General features: G+C 46.3%; 1 protein-coding gene across 1 annotated transcript in view; it reads right to left on the reverse strand.

Annotated features, from left to right (window-relative positions):
* Positions 1-21,692, reverse strand: part of NSF (N-ethylmaleimide sensitive factor, vesicle fusing ATPase) — a 144,301-nt gene that overhangs the window by 90,339 nt on the left and 32,270 nt on the right. The window contains exons 5-8 of the mRNA XM_058676301.1: positions 15,732-15,898; positions 12,954-13,061; positions 12,458-12,533; positions 10,342-10,497 (exon numbers count right to left, since the gene is read on the reverse strand). Of these exons, the coding sequence (XP_058532284.1) occupies positions 10,342-10,497; positions 12,458-12,533; positions 12,954-13,061; positions 15,732-15,898 (507 nt within the window). The remainder of the gene's footprint in view (positions 1-10,341; positions 10,498-12,457; positions 12,534-12,953; positions 13,062-15,731; positions 15,899-21,692) is intronic.

Consider the following 21,692-nt stretch of genomic DNA (forward strand, 5'->3'; position numbering starts at 1 on the left):
CCCTTCAGCACCAAGAAGCCAGAGTCAAACCGGTGGCAAAAGGCAGACTCCAGACAACATCCATACACGACCAAGAGCCCTCTTCCTGCTGAGGGAGAGATGCTAGTTTATCATTGCAGGACTTGTGTGGGTTCAATTGTGTTCACACTGTTAATGTATTTTCAAAATCTCATCTACATGATTTATTATGGGGAAAAAAGCCTTAGACAGACCATAGGGTTAAACAGTGATCAATATGATGCTATATAGTAACAAGTAATAATATACATGAAGACACAGAGTCCAATACACCTAAGTGTATAAACACTCAGGAAGGAATTCACACCAATCTCTACAGTGACCACCCTGGGAGAGGAAGTAATCTTAGGGTAAAAACAAACGGAAATTTCACTTTTTATTTTTGTCCACACTCTTTCATGAGGATGTATTAATTTTACAATTTGTGAAATAGAAAACGCACGTGTGTGTGAACACTCCTTCTCTACGCTGTCCCCTACCTGAGGCCCAGATGTCTGCACACCACTGTTACAGCACCCTTCCAGAACAAGGGCAAGCCCCAGTGATGCAAATGATAGCTGGCAGCTGTTTTCACCTTCTTGTTTCTAGAGTAGCTCCACTTGGGACCCGTCCAAGAGGTCTTTGCTAGATGTAGGAGAAACATTTAAGCGACTCCATATCACACCTACTCGGGCTTTTCAGACATGGCTCAGTGCTCAAACTCGCACTGCATCTGTTGTAACGTCATTCACAACATGCCACTAAGGTAGTGTTTTCCTCAAACACTGCGGCCTAGCAAGGTTTCAAAACTATAAGATCCTTTTTTAAAACATTTATTAATTAAAAAATTAAAGATATTTGCTGCAAAGATTTTTTTTTTAAGATTTATTTATTTTTATTGTAGGGCAAATTTACAGAAAAAGAAGGAGACAGTGAGAGAGACATTTTGTCCACTGGTTCACTTCCCAAATGGCCACAATGGTGGGAGCTGAGCCAATCTGAAGCCAGGAGCCAGGAGCATCTTCTGGGTTTCCCATGGGGGTGCAGGCTTTGGGTCATCCTCCACTGCTTTCCCAGGCCATAAGCAAGGAACTGGTTGGGAAGTAGAGCAGCCAGGATACAAACTGGTGTCCATATGTGATGTCGGCACTTGCAGATGAGGGATTAGCCAGTGAGCTATTGCATCGCCCCCAACTCTAAGAACCTGAAGACAGGCCCTGGGTCTAACAATCTTGATAGTCCAGTTAATATTAAGTTCCTGGTGTTTCTCATTTCCTGAAAATTTATTTATGAACCAGGCACATGCCTAGAGCAGAAATGACACTAGAGATTAGATAAACAAGGATCCTTCCTTACTCAATTTCCATTATGTTTGTGAAGTACAGACATGGAGGTAGCACCTGGAATACAGATACATAATAAGTGATCATAATACAAATTAATAATGCATTAAAGGACACGTGGAATTATTGGGACACAAAGAAGCACTAAGCCAAAGCTTTCTGGACAGAGTGAAATCAAAGCTGTGCCCTGCAGGATGAACAGGAGTTGGATAAAGAGATGGTGAAAATGCACCTTGGCTACAGAGGGAAGAGGCAGGAGCATGGCAAATTGGAGCAACTGAAAACAGCACCAGCTGGCTGGAGCCCAGAGCAGGGGAGGGGTACAGGCTCAGAGAAGAGGCGGGCGGATCTGGCAGCCGCGAGATCACACAGGCCTTGTGAACCACAGAAGGAGTTAAGGGGAGCTGCTAAAGGGTTTGAACCAGTGGAGTGACAGGATTGGACTTGCCTTTTTATAAAAATCACTCCAGTTACAGTGTGGAGAATGGATCAGAGCAGGGCAAGGCTGAAGGCTTAGCAAGCAATTCAGGGAAGAAGTAATGACGTCCTGAAGGAAGAGTGGCAGGGCAGATGGAGAGATCTGGACCATTCGGCCAGTGGAGAGAGAAGGCAGGACAGTCTGTTCTGTGACATGCTGGCAATGGGGGTGGCAGGCAAAGAGGGGAGGTCATGGCGGCAGCCACAACTGTGTCTAGAGCATTTATTGCCAGACGGCAAACGCACAGTTAGGGAGGGATAAAGGGCCTGGTGGATTGGGTGGTTCTGACACCACGACAGGATTGTGAGACAGCCAACAGGCGAGGCTGGTAAAACCTGGAGCTCTCAGCTGATGGAGAGACATCGGTACTGTTGAAGACAGTAATGGCAGCTATGGGAGTGGGCGTGATCACCTTGGGGAAGAATTCTACAGGGAGAAAGATAAAAAGTAGGTCTAGGACAGATACCTGCGGAGCCCCAATATTTTCAGTGGCACAAATGAGACTGAAACGGGATGGCCAAGGAGGTAAAAGGAAAGCCAGAAAACCTTGGTGAAAGAAGCCAAGTGAAAGGATATCTCCAGAAGAAAGGTGAAGAATGCGCTTCCTCAACTCGTACAGACAGACAGAGGCTGGCCTTCAACAGCCAAGAACATGATGAAAAAACATGTGCAGTGATATTTCCCATCGCCCCCCAAACTAGAGCCTCCAGCTGTTCCGACCTGCCACTCCTCACACCCACAGCCAATCGCTGAACCTCACTGCCGCCTCCCCAGTCCAGCTCCTCCTACCACCCGCTGGGCAGCTGCAGCCCAGCGGCCATGCAGAGCATTTGGTCTGTCACCTCCTTCTCTGTGGCAATTCTTATTCATACAGAGTAATCATCGAAATCACCCTAACATGTTAATTTTAACTGCTTTATTCCACTGCTGAGAATTCCCCAATGACTTCCTAGTATGATTATTTATTGAAAACATAATCATCCAGCAAATATTTATGTAGGGCAATGCTTCTTTTATGTTAAGATTCAGCTGCTGTTTAATTTTTTCCTTTTTAAATTTCCAATCCATTACAGACCAATACTTTTGTGAAATACAACTTTAACACATTGTAGAAATGTCACACTGCTATAGAAGTTCCTGTCTGCTTATTCTCCATGTGCCATTCACTTATCAGGGCTCCCAGTCTAACAGCAGGCTGCAGCCTGTGCACTGGTGTTGATAACACAAGGATTAAAAAGGACGTCACAGCCATGCTTGGAAGGCTTCTGCTGTGGTGTCAAAGCTGGGTGGTTTTCCACCCAGGGCAGATGTTCTGAACCGTCACCTGGAGGGGGAGGAAGCCACTGTCATAGATTGGATGCGCTGTGGCCAGTCATCCGGTAGTGCACTAAGCAGGCCTCCACAACCACGAGCCAGCATTAGAAGCACAACGCAAGGTGGCAACCACAACACATGAGAACATTGCTGGATTCCAGGTGTACACCTGAGTCATCTAGAAGTGTCCAACAGGGACAGTACTCACCAGTGAGGCCTTCCTGATTGCTAAATATCAACAACCCAACCCAACCCAACCCAACCCAACCCAACCTAACCTCTTAAATGCAGTCTCTTGCTTCTTCCCAACAACAGCTCTGTTGGGTGGGTCTAAGTCATGAACTCTAACCCTGTTTAGCCTGTCCCTCTGCCCAGCTCAGGGACGCCCCTTTCCTTCCTCCTACTGAAACCACTTAGTAGTTAAAGCCTCAGCAAGCTCTGCCTCCACCGTGAAGTATGCTGGAGTCTCTTGAAACTCCTCCTCCAGGACCTACCATCTATACCATTCATTTGATACCTAATCATACCCTGGATTTTGATATCACTTGTTAGGTTACATTGTTTAACTTTTAGATGATTACTTAGTTTTTAGCACTGCTGTTTCACTTCTAGTTTGACAGTTCACTTAACACAGAACTTCTCTGACATACCCACAGCAAGCACCTACTTCTTGCCCTATGCTATAACAGGTACCCTAGAACACATGATAAAGTGGTTCAGTTACTAGGCATTACAGGACCACTTCCAACTCTTCACGTCTTGTGAACTCACAGCAACTTGAATATGCCAGGTTTATCTGTAATGCACAGGACAGCAAGTCCCTGCGCTGAATAATTATCTGGCCCAAAATGGCAATGGTGTCCCAACTGAACAACCTCTGGCTAGGCTAAAGGCTGCCTTGGAGAAGCTTCTGAGCTTCCTGTGGGTTTTCTGCCACGGGCTCAGGGAAGACTGCTCAGGTTCAAACCTGAACCTAACACTTAGGAACTCTGGTTTTCAGAAAAGTAACTAGACCTTCCTGACACTCAGTGTTCCTGTTCCATCACATAAGGACAATACAGCATCTACTTCAGAAGGTTGGTGTGAGGTTTAAGCCAAAAGACAAAGCAGTAAATGAAATGGAGAGAGTGAGAGTGGCGATCTACCACATCCTCATCCCTGCCAGTCTCAGCATGGGAGGGAAGCAGAAGAAAGTGCCAGGCATGGCCTGTCAGTGGTGCCAGCAGCAGCCTGCACCATGGCGTGATCGAACGGCCACCACCTGCAGCTCCAGCATCCCACAGGAGCGGCAGCTCATGTCCCAGCTGCTGCACTTCTGATCCAGCAGCCTGCCTATGGTGTGGGAAAAACAGTAGATGATGGTGTAAATGCTTGGGTCCCTGTTACCCATATGGGAGATCCGGAAGAAGCTCCTGGTTCCTGGCTTTGGCCCGGCTCAGCGAAGACAGTTGCAGTCATTCGGTTTAATGAACCAGTAGACAGAAGATCTCTCTTTCTCTCTCTGTAACTCTTTCAAAAGAAACAGACCTTAAAAAAAAAAAAAGTCCCAATCTCCATGGAGTGATTTCTGAAGACAAGAAAGAAAACGTGTGTGGTTCCTTAGACATCAGACACATATCCTCAAGTCACCTGTACCCTCTTTTCTCCCCAGCACTGCTCTGGCTGCTGGAAGGGCTAGACACAAAGGTTTCCAGATTTTAAGAGAAGCCACATGGCTTCGGCCATTACTATAATGCAGAAAGTACTGGGAGGAAGTAGTTTGCTACTTATGAAGGAACTGTGTTTTGTTTTTGTATTTTATTTAAAGATTTATTTATTTGAAAGACAGAGTTACAGGGGCAAGGGGCGGGGGGGAAGACAGCTCTTCCACCTGCTAATTCACTCCCCAAATGGCCGCCAACCAAGCCAGGAACTTCCTCTGGGTTTCCCACATGGGCCCCGGGGCCTAAGTACAGCGGCATACTTCACTGTTTTACCAGGCTCTGGATTAGAGGTGGAGTGGCCAGGACTCGAACAAGAGACCATATGAGATGGCAGGTGGCAGCCTCATCACTTCCTCATGGTGCCGGATCCTCTTCTCTTTCAAGCAGAACAGGACAGACACCTCTGCCCATCCTCTTTAAGGGAGACCAGCAAAGACTTAAGCACCCAGGCTCTTGGCTCTGTGCTCTGTTCTTTCACAGCCAAGTTCCCAGGGACTGGACAAAACCAGCATCCTTTCAATGCTGCCAGCGGAGGTATGCTGAGGGAGAAACAGCCCATGACCTCATCTTTCGCTGCCCTTGACCCTGTCCTTGGCCCATGACCCCATCTTTTCTTGCCCCTGTGACCCTGTCCCTCCCTGCCCGTGACCCTGACTCTCCCTGCCCGTGTGACCCTGTCCCTCTGCCAGTGACACCCTCGCTCCCTGCCCGTGACCCTGTCCCTCCCTCCCTGCCCATGACCCTGTCCCTCCCTGCCCGTGACCCTGACTCTCCCTGCCCGTGTGACCCTGTCCCTCTGCCCGTGACCCTGTCCCTCCCTCCCTGCCCGTGACCCTGTCCCTCCCTGCCCATGACCCTGTCCCTCTCTGCCCATGACCCTGTCGCTCCCTGCCCGTGACCCTGTCGCACACTGTCCGTGACCCTGTTCCTCACTGCCTGTGACCCTGTCCTTCACTGTCCATTTTTTAAGTTAGATATTAGAAACCTGTCACAGGAAAGCATTCAGATGGAAGTGTAGGAGAGTACAAGCCTCCCCATCCTCCCAGCTTCCCTTCACAGAAGGAAATCCTTTTCAGTTTTCAGTTTAACACAGGCTCACGTCCACTTTCAGCTCTACACATCTGTTTACACAGGCCTGTCTGCTCAATTTGGAGCTAGAATTCCAAGGTTTGCTCTTCTGTGACCCACAGGGAAGGTGCACCACAGTTCCCTCTGCCATCTCCTTCCTGGTGGACACCAGGGCTATAACAAGAGGACTTCAGCCCTGCAGTGACCCCACCGCTGATTTGTCTGGAACTCCAGAAAACCCCACTGGTCACTCTGCCACCAGCACTGCCTTGCCAAAAGATGAACTTCCGAAAGTCATTCAGAAAAAAACATTCCCGAATGTACACATCGTTTGACTTTTCAAGACACAGGCCTAATGACACGATGCCTGTTCAACATAAATTTAACTTAGAGTAAAACCAGTGGGAAAAAAATAATCCAAGGTAAAAAAAATATGTCAATTTCTTTAGTCTCCAGCGGTACTTTTAATAAGTTTTATAAATCCTGCTCTAGACACTTTGGAAATCACATGGTCATTATCCATTTTTTTCTTTTACTTAAAAAATAAAATAAAAGACCACAGCAAACTTTCTAATTGTCTTGACCTGAAGTTAGAATGCGCCTGTTACTGCTTTCCCTGCATCCAGGTAGCATCCAGAGGCGCTCGGTGGCAAATCAGAAGGGAATTTTGCATCTCATTCTGGTGAACAACTGCTTTATTTTCCTCTGCTAATAAATTACAGGCAGACTTGAACAGATGTCAGCTTGGCATTCAAAGCCTAAAATATAGCTGAGAAGCAAGTTATGACTAATACAAGGGAAAAAGATGAATGTCAGAAAGCTTCATTTTTTTTTCAAATTTCAGATAAGCTCTTTAGCCTTAGGGTTCCTTTTACAGAGCCCTGGAGTTCGGCTAGATGTCTTAACCCCCATTTAAATTGCAATCTCCTCAGGAGTGGGGGTGTGAAAATGCATTTTAAGAGTGTCAGTGTTTATGTTAATCTTAGCGAGAACTCCCTCTCTCCCAAATATGGCATGCACACAGCCCTGGTGCCCTCTCTTCCCCTGGGTTTTATTTGCGCTGTTCTTAGCATGTGAAAGATGTCTGTGTGTGACTGCAGGGCTCCTTATCTCCTCAGCAGCTCCGCTGCCCCGCTGCAGTTTCACTTGCCGTATCAGAGAAGAGTTGCTTTCCTCCTGAATTTCAAAAGAAACTTTTAAAAATACAGATGAAAATGGGCTGAGAGAAGGGAGAGAACTACCTAAGTATGGGGCACAAGACCACAACAAGGGGCGTTCCCGCGACCAGGTGGCCTGGGCACCCACAGCCCCACAGATGCCCTGCAGAGCATGTGGCCAGGCCCCTGTGGACCTGAACCGCCCCCAGGGTCACAGCAGGGGGTCTCTAGTTAGCTCTAGTCAACTAGTCTCCCATGGTTTAGTGAACAGAATTTGGTTTTTTTGTTTTGACATTCACGATTTGGAGATCCCTGTCAGGGATGGTGGCAGGAACTGTGACAACGAGTTACAAGGACTGAGGTGAGCCATCATGCCTTCAGCCTGACTGCTCTCCACAAACCCGTGGGCAGGTCACCTCTGCACAGAAGTATCCGCTTGGCTGCCACGTGGAGGGAGTGGGTGCTGGGTGGCAGTCAGCTGCTGGACTTGCTCACCTCCACCTGCGAGTACTGCCTGGCAAGCTCACACTGCTAGCCTGGGGCTCAGACAAGTCTCGCTTCTGTCATTGTACAAAGCAAGGCTCCCGGGGAATTCCTGAGTAGACCTCTTGGGCTGCAGGGGCTGCAGGATGCCTGCGCTCCGCACCTGCCGGGTGCTCACAGGCGCCGGCCCCGGGTGCCCGCTAGTGCCTTCACACACTTCCAAACACAGGCTGCCAACAAGTCGATAGCTCCATGGATTCAGACAACAGGACAAGCAAAAGCTACCTTGAGATCCCCTCCGGAAGGCATCCTCAGCACTTTCTACACGTGCCTTCACCCCTCCGCCTGGAGAGTCTTTTTGACTCCTATCTCCTTCAAGGACTTGCTGGATTACAATTCCATAAAAATGTAACAAAACAGTTAAGGTAGAGGTTCTACACTAGAGATTAATTCAAGGGACAAGCAAACAGGAAACACTGTGGCGATCTTCTCACACAGTTCATCACCTCTGACCCGGAACTCTGCCACACACAGTGCCCCCTCCTCAGGTGGAGCCATTCAGTGCCCCTATATCTTGTGGGCAACATACTCGATGGGTGGCAAGTGTATTCTTAATTTTAAAAAGATAACATGAAATGTTTCAAGCAATAGTCATGAACTACATTACCTGGAAGCATGTCAGGCTTATAAACACAATGACAGGACAGAATTTGAATCATTTTTCTTAATTTGAATTGATTTAACCACTCACACCTAGTGTGAATCCCAAAACCTTGCACATTTATCTATTTAGTTAGCCAAGAACGAGGGGGAAAAGCAGCCAGTTCTGCTCCCATCTAAGTCAGAGAACACGGGGGTTCACAGCCAGTGGAGCCGAACACGTTTATTCATAGTCTGGGCAAAAGCAGCAGCTCAGCTCCCAAAAGCTGGGAGCCTTTCAAAAGCGCCTCCACGTTTTTAGACTCTCCAGGTTCCATTCTGAATATTTTCAGTCCAGCTCAAGGCCAACCAAGGTAGCTCTACACTGCTTGTCTTTTCATTACATGGGCAAGATGAATTTTGTGATAGCAAAAAAAGAAAAAAGCCAAAGGCATGACTTATGAAAAAAGAGAAGAGCTCATTTTCTAAATAAAATGCTATAAAAATATATGAAAAGATAAATATATAAAAGGCTCTGTACAACAGCACTCAACAAAACTCATATCCATAGCTCTTAGTCAAAAAGCCCAGGAACAGCACCAGAAAGCTTCCGCCTGTAACTTCCCCAAGGTCAAGGTGCCGGCCACAGCCAGATTTCATGTCTGGGCCCCCAGAGAGAGGCCCCCAGGGCCTGGCTGGTGCACAGGTGGGACCCTGCTATTTCCACAGCAACTGACTCCCCCAGCGCCCCTGAGCGGCAGCGGCCTCCTGATACTCTAACTAAAAGCCAGTGCTTATTGTGCAGTTGCTTTGCTGCGCGCTGACTACACTGGACCAACGTCCAAAGAATGCGTACAAGACTCTCACCACCGCATCGCAGTTCTGAAACTAGTGACAGCATTCCATGAGAGTAACTTACAACACCACAACCATTCTTTTACCTGTTTTCACCCCAACTACCTTTAAGCTGTGTTTCCATATTTAGATTAAAAAAAAAAAAACTACTTTACAGAATTACTGTGACTCAGGGGATGTATCAGCAAGATCACGAGCAACCACATTTGTTACAATTTTCCAAAATAGAAGTCTGTTGTTTTTTTATGGACTTGGCCTTTGTATCTTTCAGATAAAAAGTACATTATTGCCATTTCAAGCTGCATAAAACTTAGGTGATGAGGGTCTCTGTCATTTTCTCTTAATCCAATTCCAAACTCGACCTTTACCCGGCGAACAGGTGTGTGCCGCGCCTGTTCTTCATCAGAGCGAGCGACCAGGCAGAAAGGCTACCAAGCACAGGAGGCACAGCCCGGGCACGCAGTACCTGGACAGCATCTCGTACCCGACCGTGATTAATACACTTTTATCTCCCAGTAGCAATTTAAAGATAAAGAATGATGGGAGTGGGGGAGTCATATTTTCTTATTCCTTCCATTTTTTCTAGATTCTGTTTTTACACTAATATTTGCCAGAAGCTGTTAGGTTATAAATTCCTTTCTCAGATACTCTACTGCTTGCATTCCAATCCAGTGCATGATATGGATATGAAAACAGACACGACAGAATTTCCAGTGGGCAAATAAAGTCACTTCACAGAGATGAATTTCTTCAAGCAGAAAATGATAAATGAACAGAGTATTTCTTTGTTTGAAACATGCAAACCGCTCTGCGTATCATGTATCTGTCTTTTTTGGAGCAAACTTATCTGCCAGGTATCCACGTGCTAGGTGTGCAGAGGCGCTAATCAGGGAACACACGGGCACAAGGCAAAGCCACAGCAGTCGGTCGGCAGCAACGCCTGCGACCTGACACCGGCCACTCGTTAGCCGGCAGCGTATGGCAGACCTGCAGTGGCTCTTTGCTACACAGGAGAAATTACTAAATGTGCTCCCAATACAAGTAAATGAAATGGGGCAATCACAGATTTCATTTCTGTGATTTTTTTTCCATGAAATCAAAATGCAATTTCAGAAGTTCTAATGTTGTGAAGCTCTTTCAAACGCATCTATCCTTTAGCTCTGGTATGTGCGTGCTTCCACGAGTTAAGGTAGAAAAGCACTTTGGCAGGTCTGCGGGCACTTCCCTGACCACTGGCGAGAGCCTCTCCACCACCCACACCCGCTGTCTGACACGCCAGGCCAGCGGAGGCTTCTCCGACTCACCCATCTGCTCCACGATCTCCGGCGGGAACACCCGAGACGCAAACGCTCGTCGGAAGATATCAGAAAACTCCTTGTCCAAACCTCCAATTCCCATTTTCTCAAAGTTCCAGTCGGGATTGATGATGGATTGGCGATTTTCCTTGGTTTTAGCCTTGCCTGCATCAAATAAACACCATCCAGTGTGAAAGAGAACTTCAAGAGGCAGACACAACTCCCTGGGCCTGGCACCAGCCCCGCAGGGCAGCATCCTGGGGGCTCATCTTCCTGCCTGGGGAAGTCAGTGTGTGATTCACTTTGTCCAGACCCCCCTGAGGACAGCATCACACTTCAAAATGCCTGGCGATACTACAGTTTATGCGCAAGCAATCCCTGGAGCTTGGTGTCAGTAACCTTCAACACAGCCAAACTAACTAGGCTGATTAGAACAAACAGCAGACCCCCATCTCATGAAAACAACAGGAGCTAGCTGCCAACCATGCAGCTGAAGCCCAGCAGTCTCTCAAGACGACCAGAGCATGTTATTTAAACTACACGTCTCACCTCAATGAAGCTTACAACCGGCTATGTATCCCTTTGGCCTGTCATGATGCATTGATTGATTTGATGACTTGATTATTTTTCTCCAATTCTACACTAAAGTCTAAAATCATTCCAAGGACTTTAATGATGACAAAATTCGTATTTACAAATTCTTTTCACAAGGATAAAATTGATCTAACTTAGGGGTCAGAGTGCCACCTGTGGGAATTCAAGAGAACCACTTGTTTCAGACACAAAGAGGTACCCCCAGTGCATTCCACTGTAACAACATAAAAAGGCATGATATAGCTTCCATTAAATTAGAGAGGAAAACATCACATTAACAAGAGTTGATCCCAGATGCTAAAGTTAGAGTTTTGGGGAGTAAAGTTACCCTTTGGAAAACGATCCAGAAACTCTTTTCTCGTACTCTGCTGCCCTCTGGTGGCCATATTCACTGCATGCCAAACCCACAAGTTTATTTTGCATGAAAATGTATGGATTATTTGTAGTAAAGTTGTATTAACATTCTTGATATAAGACATCTCAACAAAAGGTATACAAAAAATAAAATACTAACAAGTCAAGTAAATGTATTGGATCAATAATAGATCATTATACTATATCCATAAAAATAACATGATGTACAGCATTAAGAATCATTGTAAGCTGCTTTTAAAAAGCTTGAAGCATGTTAATATAATTACAAAACAGTACAAAAATAGAATCAAATTTTAGGTTGAAAAGTAAAATCAAATTTTAGGCTGCAACTCGTTTTTAATTGAGTGCCTGTCTACTTTTTATGGAACATTTTATTTGACAACTAAGGAAAATAGTATAAGGAAAGTTGTTTTAGACATGATGGTGTACTGCCAACAGAAACCCTCCACCTACTGCTGGGCTGGACAGTTAATGACCAAATCAGCCAGAAGTAAGGCACTGCCATTCTGAACCCAAAGCTACAACACTCTCACCTACGAAACGCAGAGCTAAAGGACAGGGCAGGACTGAACTGTGAACCTGCTGGGAGGGCTGCACCTGCCCGCTCATCACTCACTCCATCAGCTGAACAGCCGGGTGAGGAATATTCTAAAAGGTGACCAATTCTCAAGGTCACGAGGAAACCAAACAGCCTGGAGAGAATCGGAACTCCGCAAATGCCAGGCGGGGCCACGAGTGAAACCACAGAACAAAAAAGGCCCTGTTGGAAAACCACAAAAGGCTGTTCTTCGGTGAGGAGCCAGGAAAAAAGGTTAATTTCCCAGTTTTTGGTCATTATATTGGGACCATTTAAGATGGACATCTTAATTGAGTGCCTGGCCACATTTCAGAAAGGGTGATTCTCTGTAAGCCTACAATTACTTCAAAATTATAAGTAAAAAAAATGGATTTCATTGCTTCTTTTTACTATTGCTCCTACAAAATTAAGAATTACATATGTGTTCATTCTACACCTGTTGGATGATGCTGAGCCAGAGGAAGGCTTTCAAATGAGCCCTCTGAGTCCCCTGATTGGGCAACGCCCACTCTCTCCTCTCCTCCGTGCGGCAGGGTCACGTGCAGAGACCCAGAAAGGTTCAAATCCCTTAACGCTTACCGATGAGATTGAGTGACGAGTTTTCTGCTTTCTCAAATGCCACTTGGCTGTTCCCAACAACCAGTCCCACTTCAATCTGTGCAGAGAGGCGACAATGAGCAGTCGAATAGACACTTCCCGACGTCCCCAGGCCAACACAGAGGGGAGACGGGCCTTTCTGTGCAAAGCCAATTTTCCAGCCCCCATCAGCATCACATCTACTTTAACGAGAACAGTCTTCAACACTCCTACATGCGTTATTTTACACCTCTACCTCTTCAGTAACATCCTTGCTCTGCATCCTACTAGAATAACAAGTACCCATGGAAATTGAAGATACTAGTAGATCTGTAAGTACATAATAGTTACTAACAGTACTGACTACAAAAGCAATTTCTCCTGCCTACTACTTTATACAAGGAAAAACGTCAATGAGCAAGAAGTGAGGAAAATTATATTAACCACACAACTAAGTTGCTTTAGATTATCTAATGAAGACGATGAGCAATACACAGACCTTCTGTCTTTTCCCGGTAGCGGGCTCTCCTTTCAGAATGCTGGGGTCCATGGCTTCAATATCCTTCACCAGCAAGCCGAAAAGCTTTTCATTGAAGCTAAACACGAGCTGTGCAGAAAAGAATGAAAGGAAAAGCCATCATTTCACGATACAGCGGGGCTTCATCCTTAACTCAACCCCACTGTTTCGCAGGTACAGAAACCAACTTGTCCCACGCCCATCTGCTCCCCAGGCACACGACTCCACTGACTCCCACACTCATTGAGGGGAACAGAGAACTCGCACTCGGGACTGTGGTGCAGCAAACACTCGAGGAGGTTGTATGCTAATATTCATAAATGCTATTGCAAAACAAATCACGCCTCAGCTTTTCTAGTAAGCACGGTGGGGCTGAACGGGGGCAGCTAGCCACAGTGCAGGTAGTGCCAGGCGCCAGCCCTGCCCACCTGGAAGTGCCTGCCATACCAGGCATGGTCAGCCCCTGACTACGAAGCTCCTCATTCATCAGAGGCAAGTCTGTCTCAACAAGTATGGGGGAAAGTGGAATTAAATGACATTTAATGCAAAAAAGCATTGTTGTTGTTGCTGTTCTTAAATAACATATTTTCTATGAACTTTGCAGATTCTTCGTAGGTAGCACGAGCCAGGCCCTCCCTGGGAAGCAGCAATCCTGCCCCGGTTGGCAGCAACCAAGCACAGTTACCAAAACACCGGACCTTTGGTCATTTACTTCTCTGTATCATGGAGATTTTTCCTTCATGCATTTATTGATATCTACACATTACTATAGTATTTAAAATAATCATAAACATAAGAAAACATTTTCTACTCAACCTTCTTCTAAGCGCTTCCCACTAAGACACTAAGACCAATGACAATGATAAAATCAATGAAGTTTGGCTAGGCAACCTGAGGACAGTTATTAGTCAAAAACTGTAGGAACAGGGGCTGACACCACGGTGTAGTAGACGGAGTCTCTGCCTGCAGTGCCAGCATCCCATGTGGGCACCAGCTCGTGCTTCAGCTGCTCCATTTATAATCCAGTTCCCTGCTTCTAGCTTGGAAAGGTGGTCCTTATACCGCTGCATCCACATGCAAGCGCCAGAAGGAGCTCCTGGCTTCAGATCAGCCCAGCTCTGACTGCTGTGGCCATCAGGAGACTAAACCAGTGGATGGAAGAACTCTCTCACTCTCCTTTTCTCTCTATAACTCTGCCTTTCAAGTACATAAATAAATAAATCTATTTTTTTTAAAAAAAGGTACTATAGGGCCCGGCGGCGTGGCCTAGCAGCTAAACTCCTCGCCTTGAAAGCCCCGGGATCCCATATGGGCGCCGGTTCTAATCCCGGCAGCTCCACTTCCCATCCAGCTCCCTGCTTGTGGCCTGGGAAAGCAGTCGAGGACGGCCCAAAGATTTGGGACCCTGCACCTGTGTGGGAGACCCAGAAGAGATTCCTGGTTCCCGGCATCGGATCGGCGCGCATCGGCCCGTTGTGGCTCACTTGGGGAGTGAAACATCGGACGGAAGATCTTCCTCTCTGTCTCTTCTCCTCTCTCTGTATATCTGACTTTGTAATAAAAATAAAATCTTTAAAAAAGGTACTGTATCCTTTCCCTGTTTATCAGTAATTCAGTTTCCACTTGCTTTAAGAACTTAGTATTATAAAGCTATAGATCCTTAGCTTTGTTCCTGATTCATGACATCACACCCACAGCTCTTGTCTCTGCCACTGCTCGCATTCTCCCGAGAGTGGTCAGTAAGCTCCGAGGGTCAGAAGGGCAGAGGTGTCCAGTGTGGATCTGCTGCTTCCACACTTAGAGGACCCCAGCCCATGTTAGAGACGTGAGAGCGCCCCTCTTCTTCAGGAAATAGGGTTTAAAAATTAAAAGCACATGATTGATGTTAACATAGAGTGGACTTCCTGGTGTTCTTTTTAACTGAGTGAATTCAGAAGTTTGGTTTTTTTTTTAATGTTTTTATCATTCATTGATGCATTCATCCCCACAGTCTCCACAAAATTCCGCTGCAGTCTTACACGAGACTGAGGGAGGGGAAGACAGACAAGGCCTGCGTATCTTTAGGGAAGTAGCAGTGGGTCACACTTTGAAAGCCGCTGCTGTGAAGCTCTGGCTTGTGGGATCTGCATGATGAGGAGGGTCGAGGAAGGAGCCAAGTGCAAGGGCGACGTCAAAGCAGCAACGAAGGACACAGGAGGTGAGATCTGAGAACGGCACCTCTGCCCGGAAGCTTGAGCAGCATGAAGGGAACTGAGCCTAAACATGAGGCGATCTCAACCAACGATTTCAAAGTGCACAAGCTGAGCTTTGGAAGTTTCCTAAGAAACCTGAAAACATATTTCTAGAATTTTCTTGATTCTCAAGTAAGTCAATAAGCAAGGGGGAAAAAAGTTAAGGACCACTTTTCTGTAGAAATACATTAGTGCAAAAGAAGGACGTGCCAGAACCCAAATAAATGCCTCACAATAAAAAAGAAAAGACAACCAAAAAATGTTCAAGGCGTGTATCTGCAGCGTTCTCAAACACATAGAGGGAAGAGCTGCTGCGACTGCACATGACATCTTAACGCAAAAGCTCCTTGAGGATTTTTCTGGACTGATTCCTCGGGGCTCAGGAAAAGTATCCTCCTTATGTCTTACCACTCATCTTGGATGTACCTGTTCATGAAGCTCCTGTTTCTAAAAAGTAGAATTAATTTTGGACAACTACAGGGATAAGACATTCTAAAACGTAAAAGCTATGGCTGAAGTTCAAAACCACCTGCTGTCCCACTGAGAAGGCCTGGTTGTTAAACTGTTGGATGAATTCTGCTGCCATCTTGTCCGTGTCGTAAGGGTTGGAGTCGATGTTCTTTTTCTGCAGGAAATCGATCTCGATGGTCATTGTACCAATACATTGCTTGGCTTTGTCAAATGTATACAGGGAGACTAGGAGAAAGGAAGAAAAAGAAGAAAGTACTTTCTAAAACCATAGGGACACCCGACAATTGCTGTGCTTCCATAACAAGCTTCACGTTGATGGGTCATAATGGAACTCGACCAAAAGGGGGCATCATGTGGTCTCCGCTGGAGGGGCACAGGGGTAGGTTAAAAATCCACCAATCCCACAAGAATCTCCTCCTCACCCACAGTAACCTGAGCACAGCCACCGGCTTCTCCTCAGCTCCTCTTGGCCCTCACCCCAGTCCTTTACAGGGGATGCCATGCCCTGCCCACCTGGCCTCTCATTTCCCTTCTCATTTTAGAGGACAAATGACAGTCCAGGAAGGTCCAGTGCAGCTGGAGAGCACACTGCTTCCAAACAAGACTTTGGTTTGACACAGAAAGAGTAAGGTGGCAGGTCACAGCACAAGACAGCTGTGAAAAGCCACACCGGGGCCAGTGCCGTGGTACGGCCCGTCAGACGCCACCTGTGATGCAGGCATGCCACCACTCTTTGGATCCAGATTGCTATTAATGTACTTGGGAAGGCAGCAGAGGATGATCCAAGTACTCGGGCCCCTGGAACTCACAGGAGTAACCTAGGTGGAGTTGCAGGTCCCTGGGTGCAGTCTGGCCCAGACCTGGCTAGTGCAGTCATTTGGGGAGTTGACCAGGAATCAAAGACATCCCTTCCCCCAGCATCTTAGCAGTGAGATGGATTAAAGTGCAGCAGCCAGGGCTGGAACCGACACTCACATGGGATGCTGGTGACACAAGCAGTGCCTTAATGTGCAGTGCCACAATGCTGACCCTGTATGAACCAACTTCTAAAGTAAAAAATATTATCCTCCCATACACATCAGTTACCCAGAAAAGCTTGTGTAGGTTTCTGAATGTATGGTTCCCCAAAAGGGGCACTTGGTGACAGGCAGTGGGAAGGAGTCCGCCGCTGCCTTTCAGCAGGGCTTCCTGCACGCAGCAGGCTCCTTGCTTCCTTCCTGCAGATGGCTGACCTGGAATCTGCCAGTGGTCCCTTCGGGTCTCTTACGCAACAGTCGAGTTCTGTTACGCAACCTCCACCAAGCTAAATCCAGCACACTGTCCAGCTTTCATCCCTCCAAGCGGCCCCTGCCTGACGCCGCAGGCCTGCAGGCTCTTGCTGCATTGCCGGATGTGCTACCCGCCACGGGCCAACTCTGCCCACAGTCTCCTCGGTTTATGCTTGCTGTGGCTGTTACAGACTGTGCAAACAATTAAGAACACATGCACTGCTGGAATTTTGACATTCTAGAAATGACATTATAAAACCTAGTTGAAAGCTTTGGGAAAAGTTTACAAAAAAAAATTTCTTCAAAAATAGTTAACTAGATGTAAAGAAAATTAGAGAAGTCTGAGGGGGAAGATATATAAAATGCCAGAAGGATTCTGCATGCCCAAATGCTTCACAAGGTCTAAGTTCCCTAACCACTGCAAAGAAATCCATGCAGAACTGATGAGCGATCTTCGCACACAAAACATGGCAGCAGCTTCCAAACCACGGATCAAATTCCAGGAAGGGGCCTTCAACCAATCCCCCAGTTAACTACCAGCCCTGGGACATGGAGTAACAAAGCATCCTCAGTTCCCACTAGAGCAAGTGATCAAAAAGGCCAGTTGTCCACACTTGCTTTCAGCAACTAGTCTGATGCTTCTGGACTTCCTGAGGCCAGCAGACAGCCAAAGGCGAAGCCCAGGCGGCCCCGCGGTGTGGCCTTCCGCCTCCTCACATGATCAGCGTTTGCCGTGCAGACCCCAGCAGCCTGCACGAAACCAGGTTGTCCTCAGAGGGATTTAAGCTCTTGGTGCCTTGATTTATCGTGTCGAGGAATCACGAAAAGTGGCCCAGATGTCCCTTACTTCCTTCACACTCTATTCTAAAGGTGTTTCTTAGAGCCACGTGAACTAAACACATAAAAGATTTCCTGTCGATTCTTTGACTAAATCTTTGTTTTGGTACGTCATCCTACAGGTAGACACACATATTTTAAGAGATGGAACATGCTCTGCCGATCAAGGACCACATTCACATTTTGGTTGCTGGTTTCAGAATACTCCCAGGTCTCTAACTCTGGACAGTCTCTTCCTTCTTGACATTTCCTGGAAGTACAGGCTATGTGCTGAGTCAATCTCACAGGCAGGACAGTTAGCTGTCTCCCTACACTGGAAAATATTCACGCACTGAAGCAGTCATGTTAGGATGAGTACACTTCAGGTGACTATAACTTCCAGGTGCCTGAGCGTTTTCCTGCAAGAGCTACAAGGAGGCGCACCGAAGCATTATTCACAATATCCAAACACTGACAATGCCGTGCGAAATAGTGAACAGGAGCAGTACGCTCCCAAAGTAGAACACAGTGCAGCAATTTTATAAGTAAGAAACTGCTGCTGCATTTTTAACAAAGATGGGTAGTCTATGAAAATGAAATACTGACAGAAAAAGTATATTTTACAAATACGTGTGCGGTACGATACTATTCTGCATATTCAAGACTCAAAAACAATGCCATATGTCAATGTTGATACTGTGTCTATTTGAATATACATACATCATTTTGAGAAATTTGAATAAGTCTATTAAAATGTCTTCATTACTAACTGCATTTTTCAAGTACATTTTAATTTCAGGTTAATGTTCCAGGTAGAGACCCAAGCTTCTGTAGTAGCTTCAGATGCTGTGGACAATACCATGGACAGAGCCACGGGCAGCACCATGGCCAGCACCATGCTTGGTCCCCAGACTACACAAATCCTGAGGGCAGAAGGCCCGGAATGTTTACATAGAGAACTCCCATTCCAGAATCTTTAAGTATTCCTCCCTCAAGTCATAAAACATGCTTCTCAGCTCATCGAAATGTGCACCCTTGGAGAAGGGGGCATTTAGCTTGGAGATTATGTTACTCACATCCCAATTCAGAGGACCTGGGTTCAATTCCCAGCTCTGGCTCCTGACTCCAGCTTCCTGCTAAAAAAGCAGAACCCAAGAGGCAGCAACGAAAAGCTCCTTTGGGTTCTTGTCACTCACACAGGAGATGTGGATTTAGTTCCCAGCTCCCCGTTCTGGCCCAACCCAGCTCTGCTACTGTGGGCTGTGCTGAGAAAACCAGCTCCCTCTCAAGTAAATAAATTTTTAAAATGTAAATGAGTTTCCATAATTTTCACAATAAAAAACAGCTACATTGAAAGTTAAATTTAAACTCACTCTTTTATTTGTTAAATTTTTATTTTGAATTTTTGAATTTTGTGGTACAATTTCATATAGACTGGGATTTCCACCTAAACTCACTCTTAATCTTATATTTAGAAGAAAAAGTTTAAGGAAATTAGAAATGGAAGTTATAAGGGTCAGTGCTGTGGCACAGAAAATAAAGCCACTGCCTGTGGTGCCAGCACCCCACACAGGCACTGGTTTGAGTTCCAGTCACTCCATTGCCAATGCAGCTCCCTGTTAATGTGCCTGGAAAAAAAAGCAGAGGATGGTCCAAAAACTTGGACCTTTGCACCCACATGGGAGAACTGGAAGAAGCTCCTGGCTTCGATGGGTCCAGTTCCAGCTGCTGAGACCATCTGGAGAATGAAACATTGGATGCAAGATTTTCTCTCCTTGTCTATCAAATAAATAATTTTTTTTAAAGAAAAGAAACCAAAGCTAGACAAGTTCATTTTCTCATTCGATGTAACAGGAGTCCGTTGTTAGCTCTGCCACCACCTGCAGTCAGGGCACCTTGGTTTCACACGCTAACTAAATTTCTCCACTGTCTCAGCTGCTCGCTATGTTTCAAGTGAGGAGGTGAGAGAGTTAAGGGAACCACTTATGTCAGTGTTTCCCAAAATGTGACTGCTAAAAACACAGATCTGTGCATCTGACTCGCTAAAAAAGGACACCGGAAATTAAAAAAAAAAAATCAGCCTCCTTAGGGTGACACTTTCAGGCAAGTATGGAAAGCACTAATCACATAACCCTCTCCACCAGCTACCCATACCTAAAGTAAGCTCCTTTTCACCTTCAATCAAATTCCATCCCTCATTCTACATCTACAAAGAAAAAGAGCCAATTAAAGATAAACTCATTGCCTCCATTCTATCTCAGAAAAATGACTGTAAATTGTCATATCCCTAAATGATGAGTGGGACATGGTCAGCCACGCTGCCAACCACTGCACAGACCAGCCTAGGCCTGTGTTCCTAGAGCTGCTTTAAGCACCTGTCGACTTTTAGCCATGTTAAAGCTATAAGACCTTTGCAGTTTTTCAAACACATTCTGTCTAGAAGACAACAAATCTGAAAGTACCAACACATATTCATAAAACCTCGAGGGGCTGGCAAGGGGGACAGATAATGTCGTTACGTAGCCTATACTTCTTACCTTATTAAGAAACAGAAAACATAAAACTTAAATTACTTGAAAATACAGAAAGACGCACCAAAATTAAACAAAGCTGTCACTGTAGGAAAAAGAGAAGGAGCCCTTCTTCCCCACCCCCATTCTTTCTTTCCCTTGGCAGAGTGGTCACCCAGCCTGGCAAGGACAGGGCATGTGGCCTAGGGCACGGTGGTAGGCAGGCAGAGCTGGGTAATGAGCTCCATGCAGGGGACACAGCCATTGGCACTGAGTAGAAACCTTATGCATTCATCAAATGAAATAAAAAGAGATTGCTGAAGTTGGGATGGACAAGGCCTGCGTCCCTAATTAGCAGGAAGTAGCTTCAGAAGATGTGACCCTGCATCCTTCAGCAATCCTTAAGATATCTCTGAACGAGGAATGAAATGGCATAGATAGGTAGCTAGCTTAGGGCTGTGAGTTCGAAGATACACCCATACCCTATGTAATTCTATCTGCCTGTCAATCAAATGATTCCTTCCCCAGCATGCACTTCCCCTCACCTGGGCCAAGGGGGTGTTTCAAATAACCCTTCCCCTTTCCTGGTTCCTGAGAAGCCTGGCAGTGGGGAGGGGAGCTCTCCCCACCATCTGTGGAACATGGCATCAAACCAAAATATGTTCGCATAGATCCAGGGCCCATCCTACCAGGCTGCACCAAGGACTGACCCAACATGCTGCAGTGGCCCAGCTCCCTGCTCACGGACTGGGAAAAGCAGCAGAAGACTGCCAAGTACATGGACAGCTGTCACCCATGTGGGAGACCTGGATGAAGCTCCTGGCTCCTGACTTCAGCCTAGCCTGCTGCAGCCATCTGCAGAGTGATAGGAGAACTCTCCCCAGCCCTCATTCCCTAACCACCATCCTTTTTTCTTTTTGAAGATTTATTTATTTGTATTGGAAAGGCAGATTTACTGAGAGAAGGAGAGACAGAAAGATCCTCTGCCCCACTGGTTCACTCCCTAAGTGACTGCAATGACTAGAGTTGAGCCAATCTGAAGCCAGGAGCCAGAAACCTCTTCTGATCTCCCACATGGGTGTAGGGTCCCAAGGCTTTGGGCCGTCCTCTACTCTTTCCCAGGTCACAATCAGGGAGCTGGAAAGGAAGTAGAGAAGCTGGGACACGAACTGGTGCCCATACGGGATCCTGGCACATACAAGGTAACGATTTAGCCCTCTAACTCCTTCATTAAATAAACAAATAAAAAAGAGGGGAGAGTTAGACATAAACAAAATACAGACTACCCCAAAAAAGAGAAAATCCAAAACAAAATCAAGTGACAAAATACTAAGCATGGGTTATAAACTTGGCAATTTACAGTGCCTGAGTAAGGTGAAAACAGGACTAGATGGCAACACCAGACTGGAGGAATCTGCCAAGCAG

The sequence above is a fragment of the Ochotona princeps genome, chromosome 17 (assembly GCF_030435755.1).
Source record: "Ochotona princeps isolate mOchPri1 chromosome 17, mOchPri1.hap1, whole genome shotgun sequence".
In the NCBI taxonomy this organism is placed as follows: Eukaryota; Metazoa; Chordata; class Mammalia; order Lagomorpha; family Ochotonidae; genus Ochotona; species Ochotona princeps.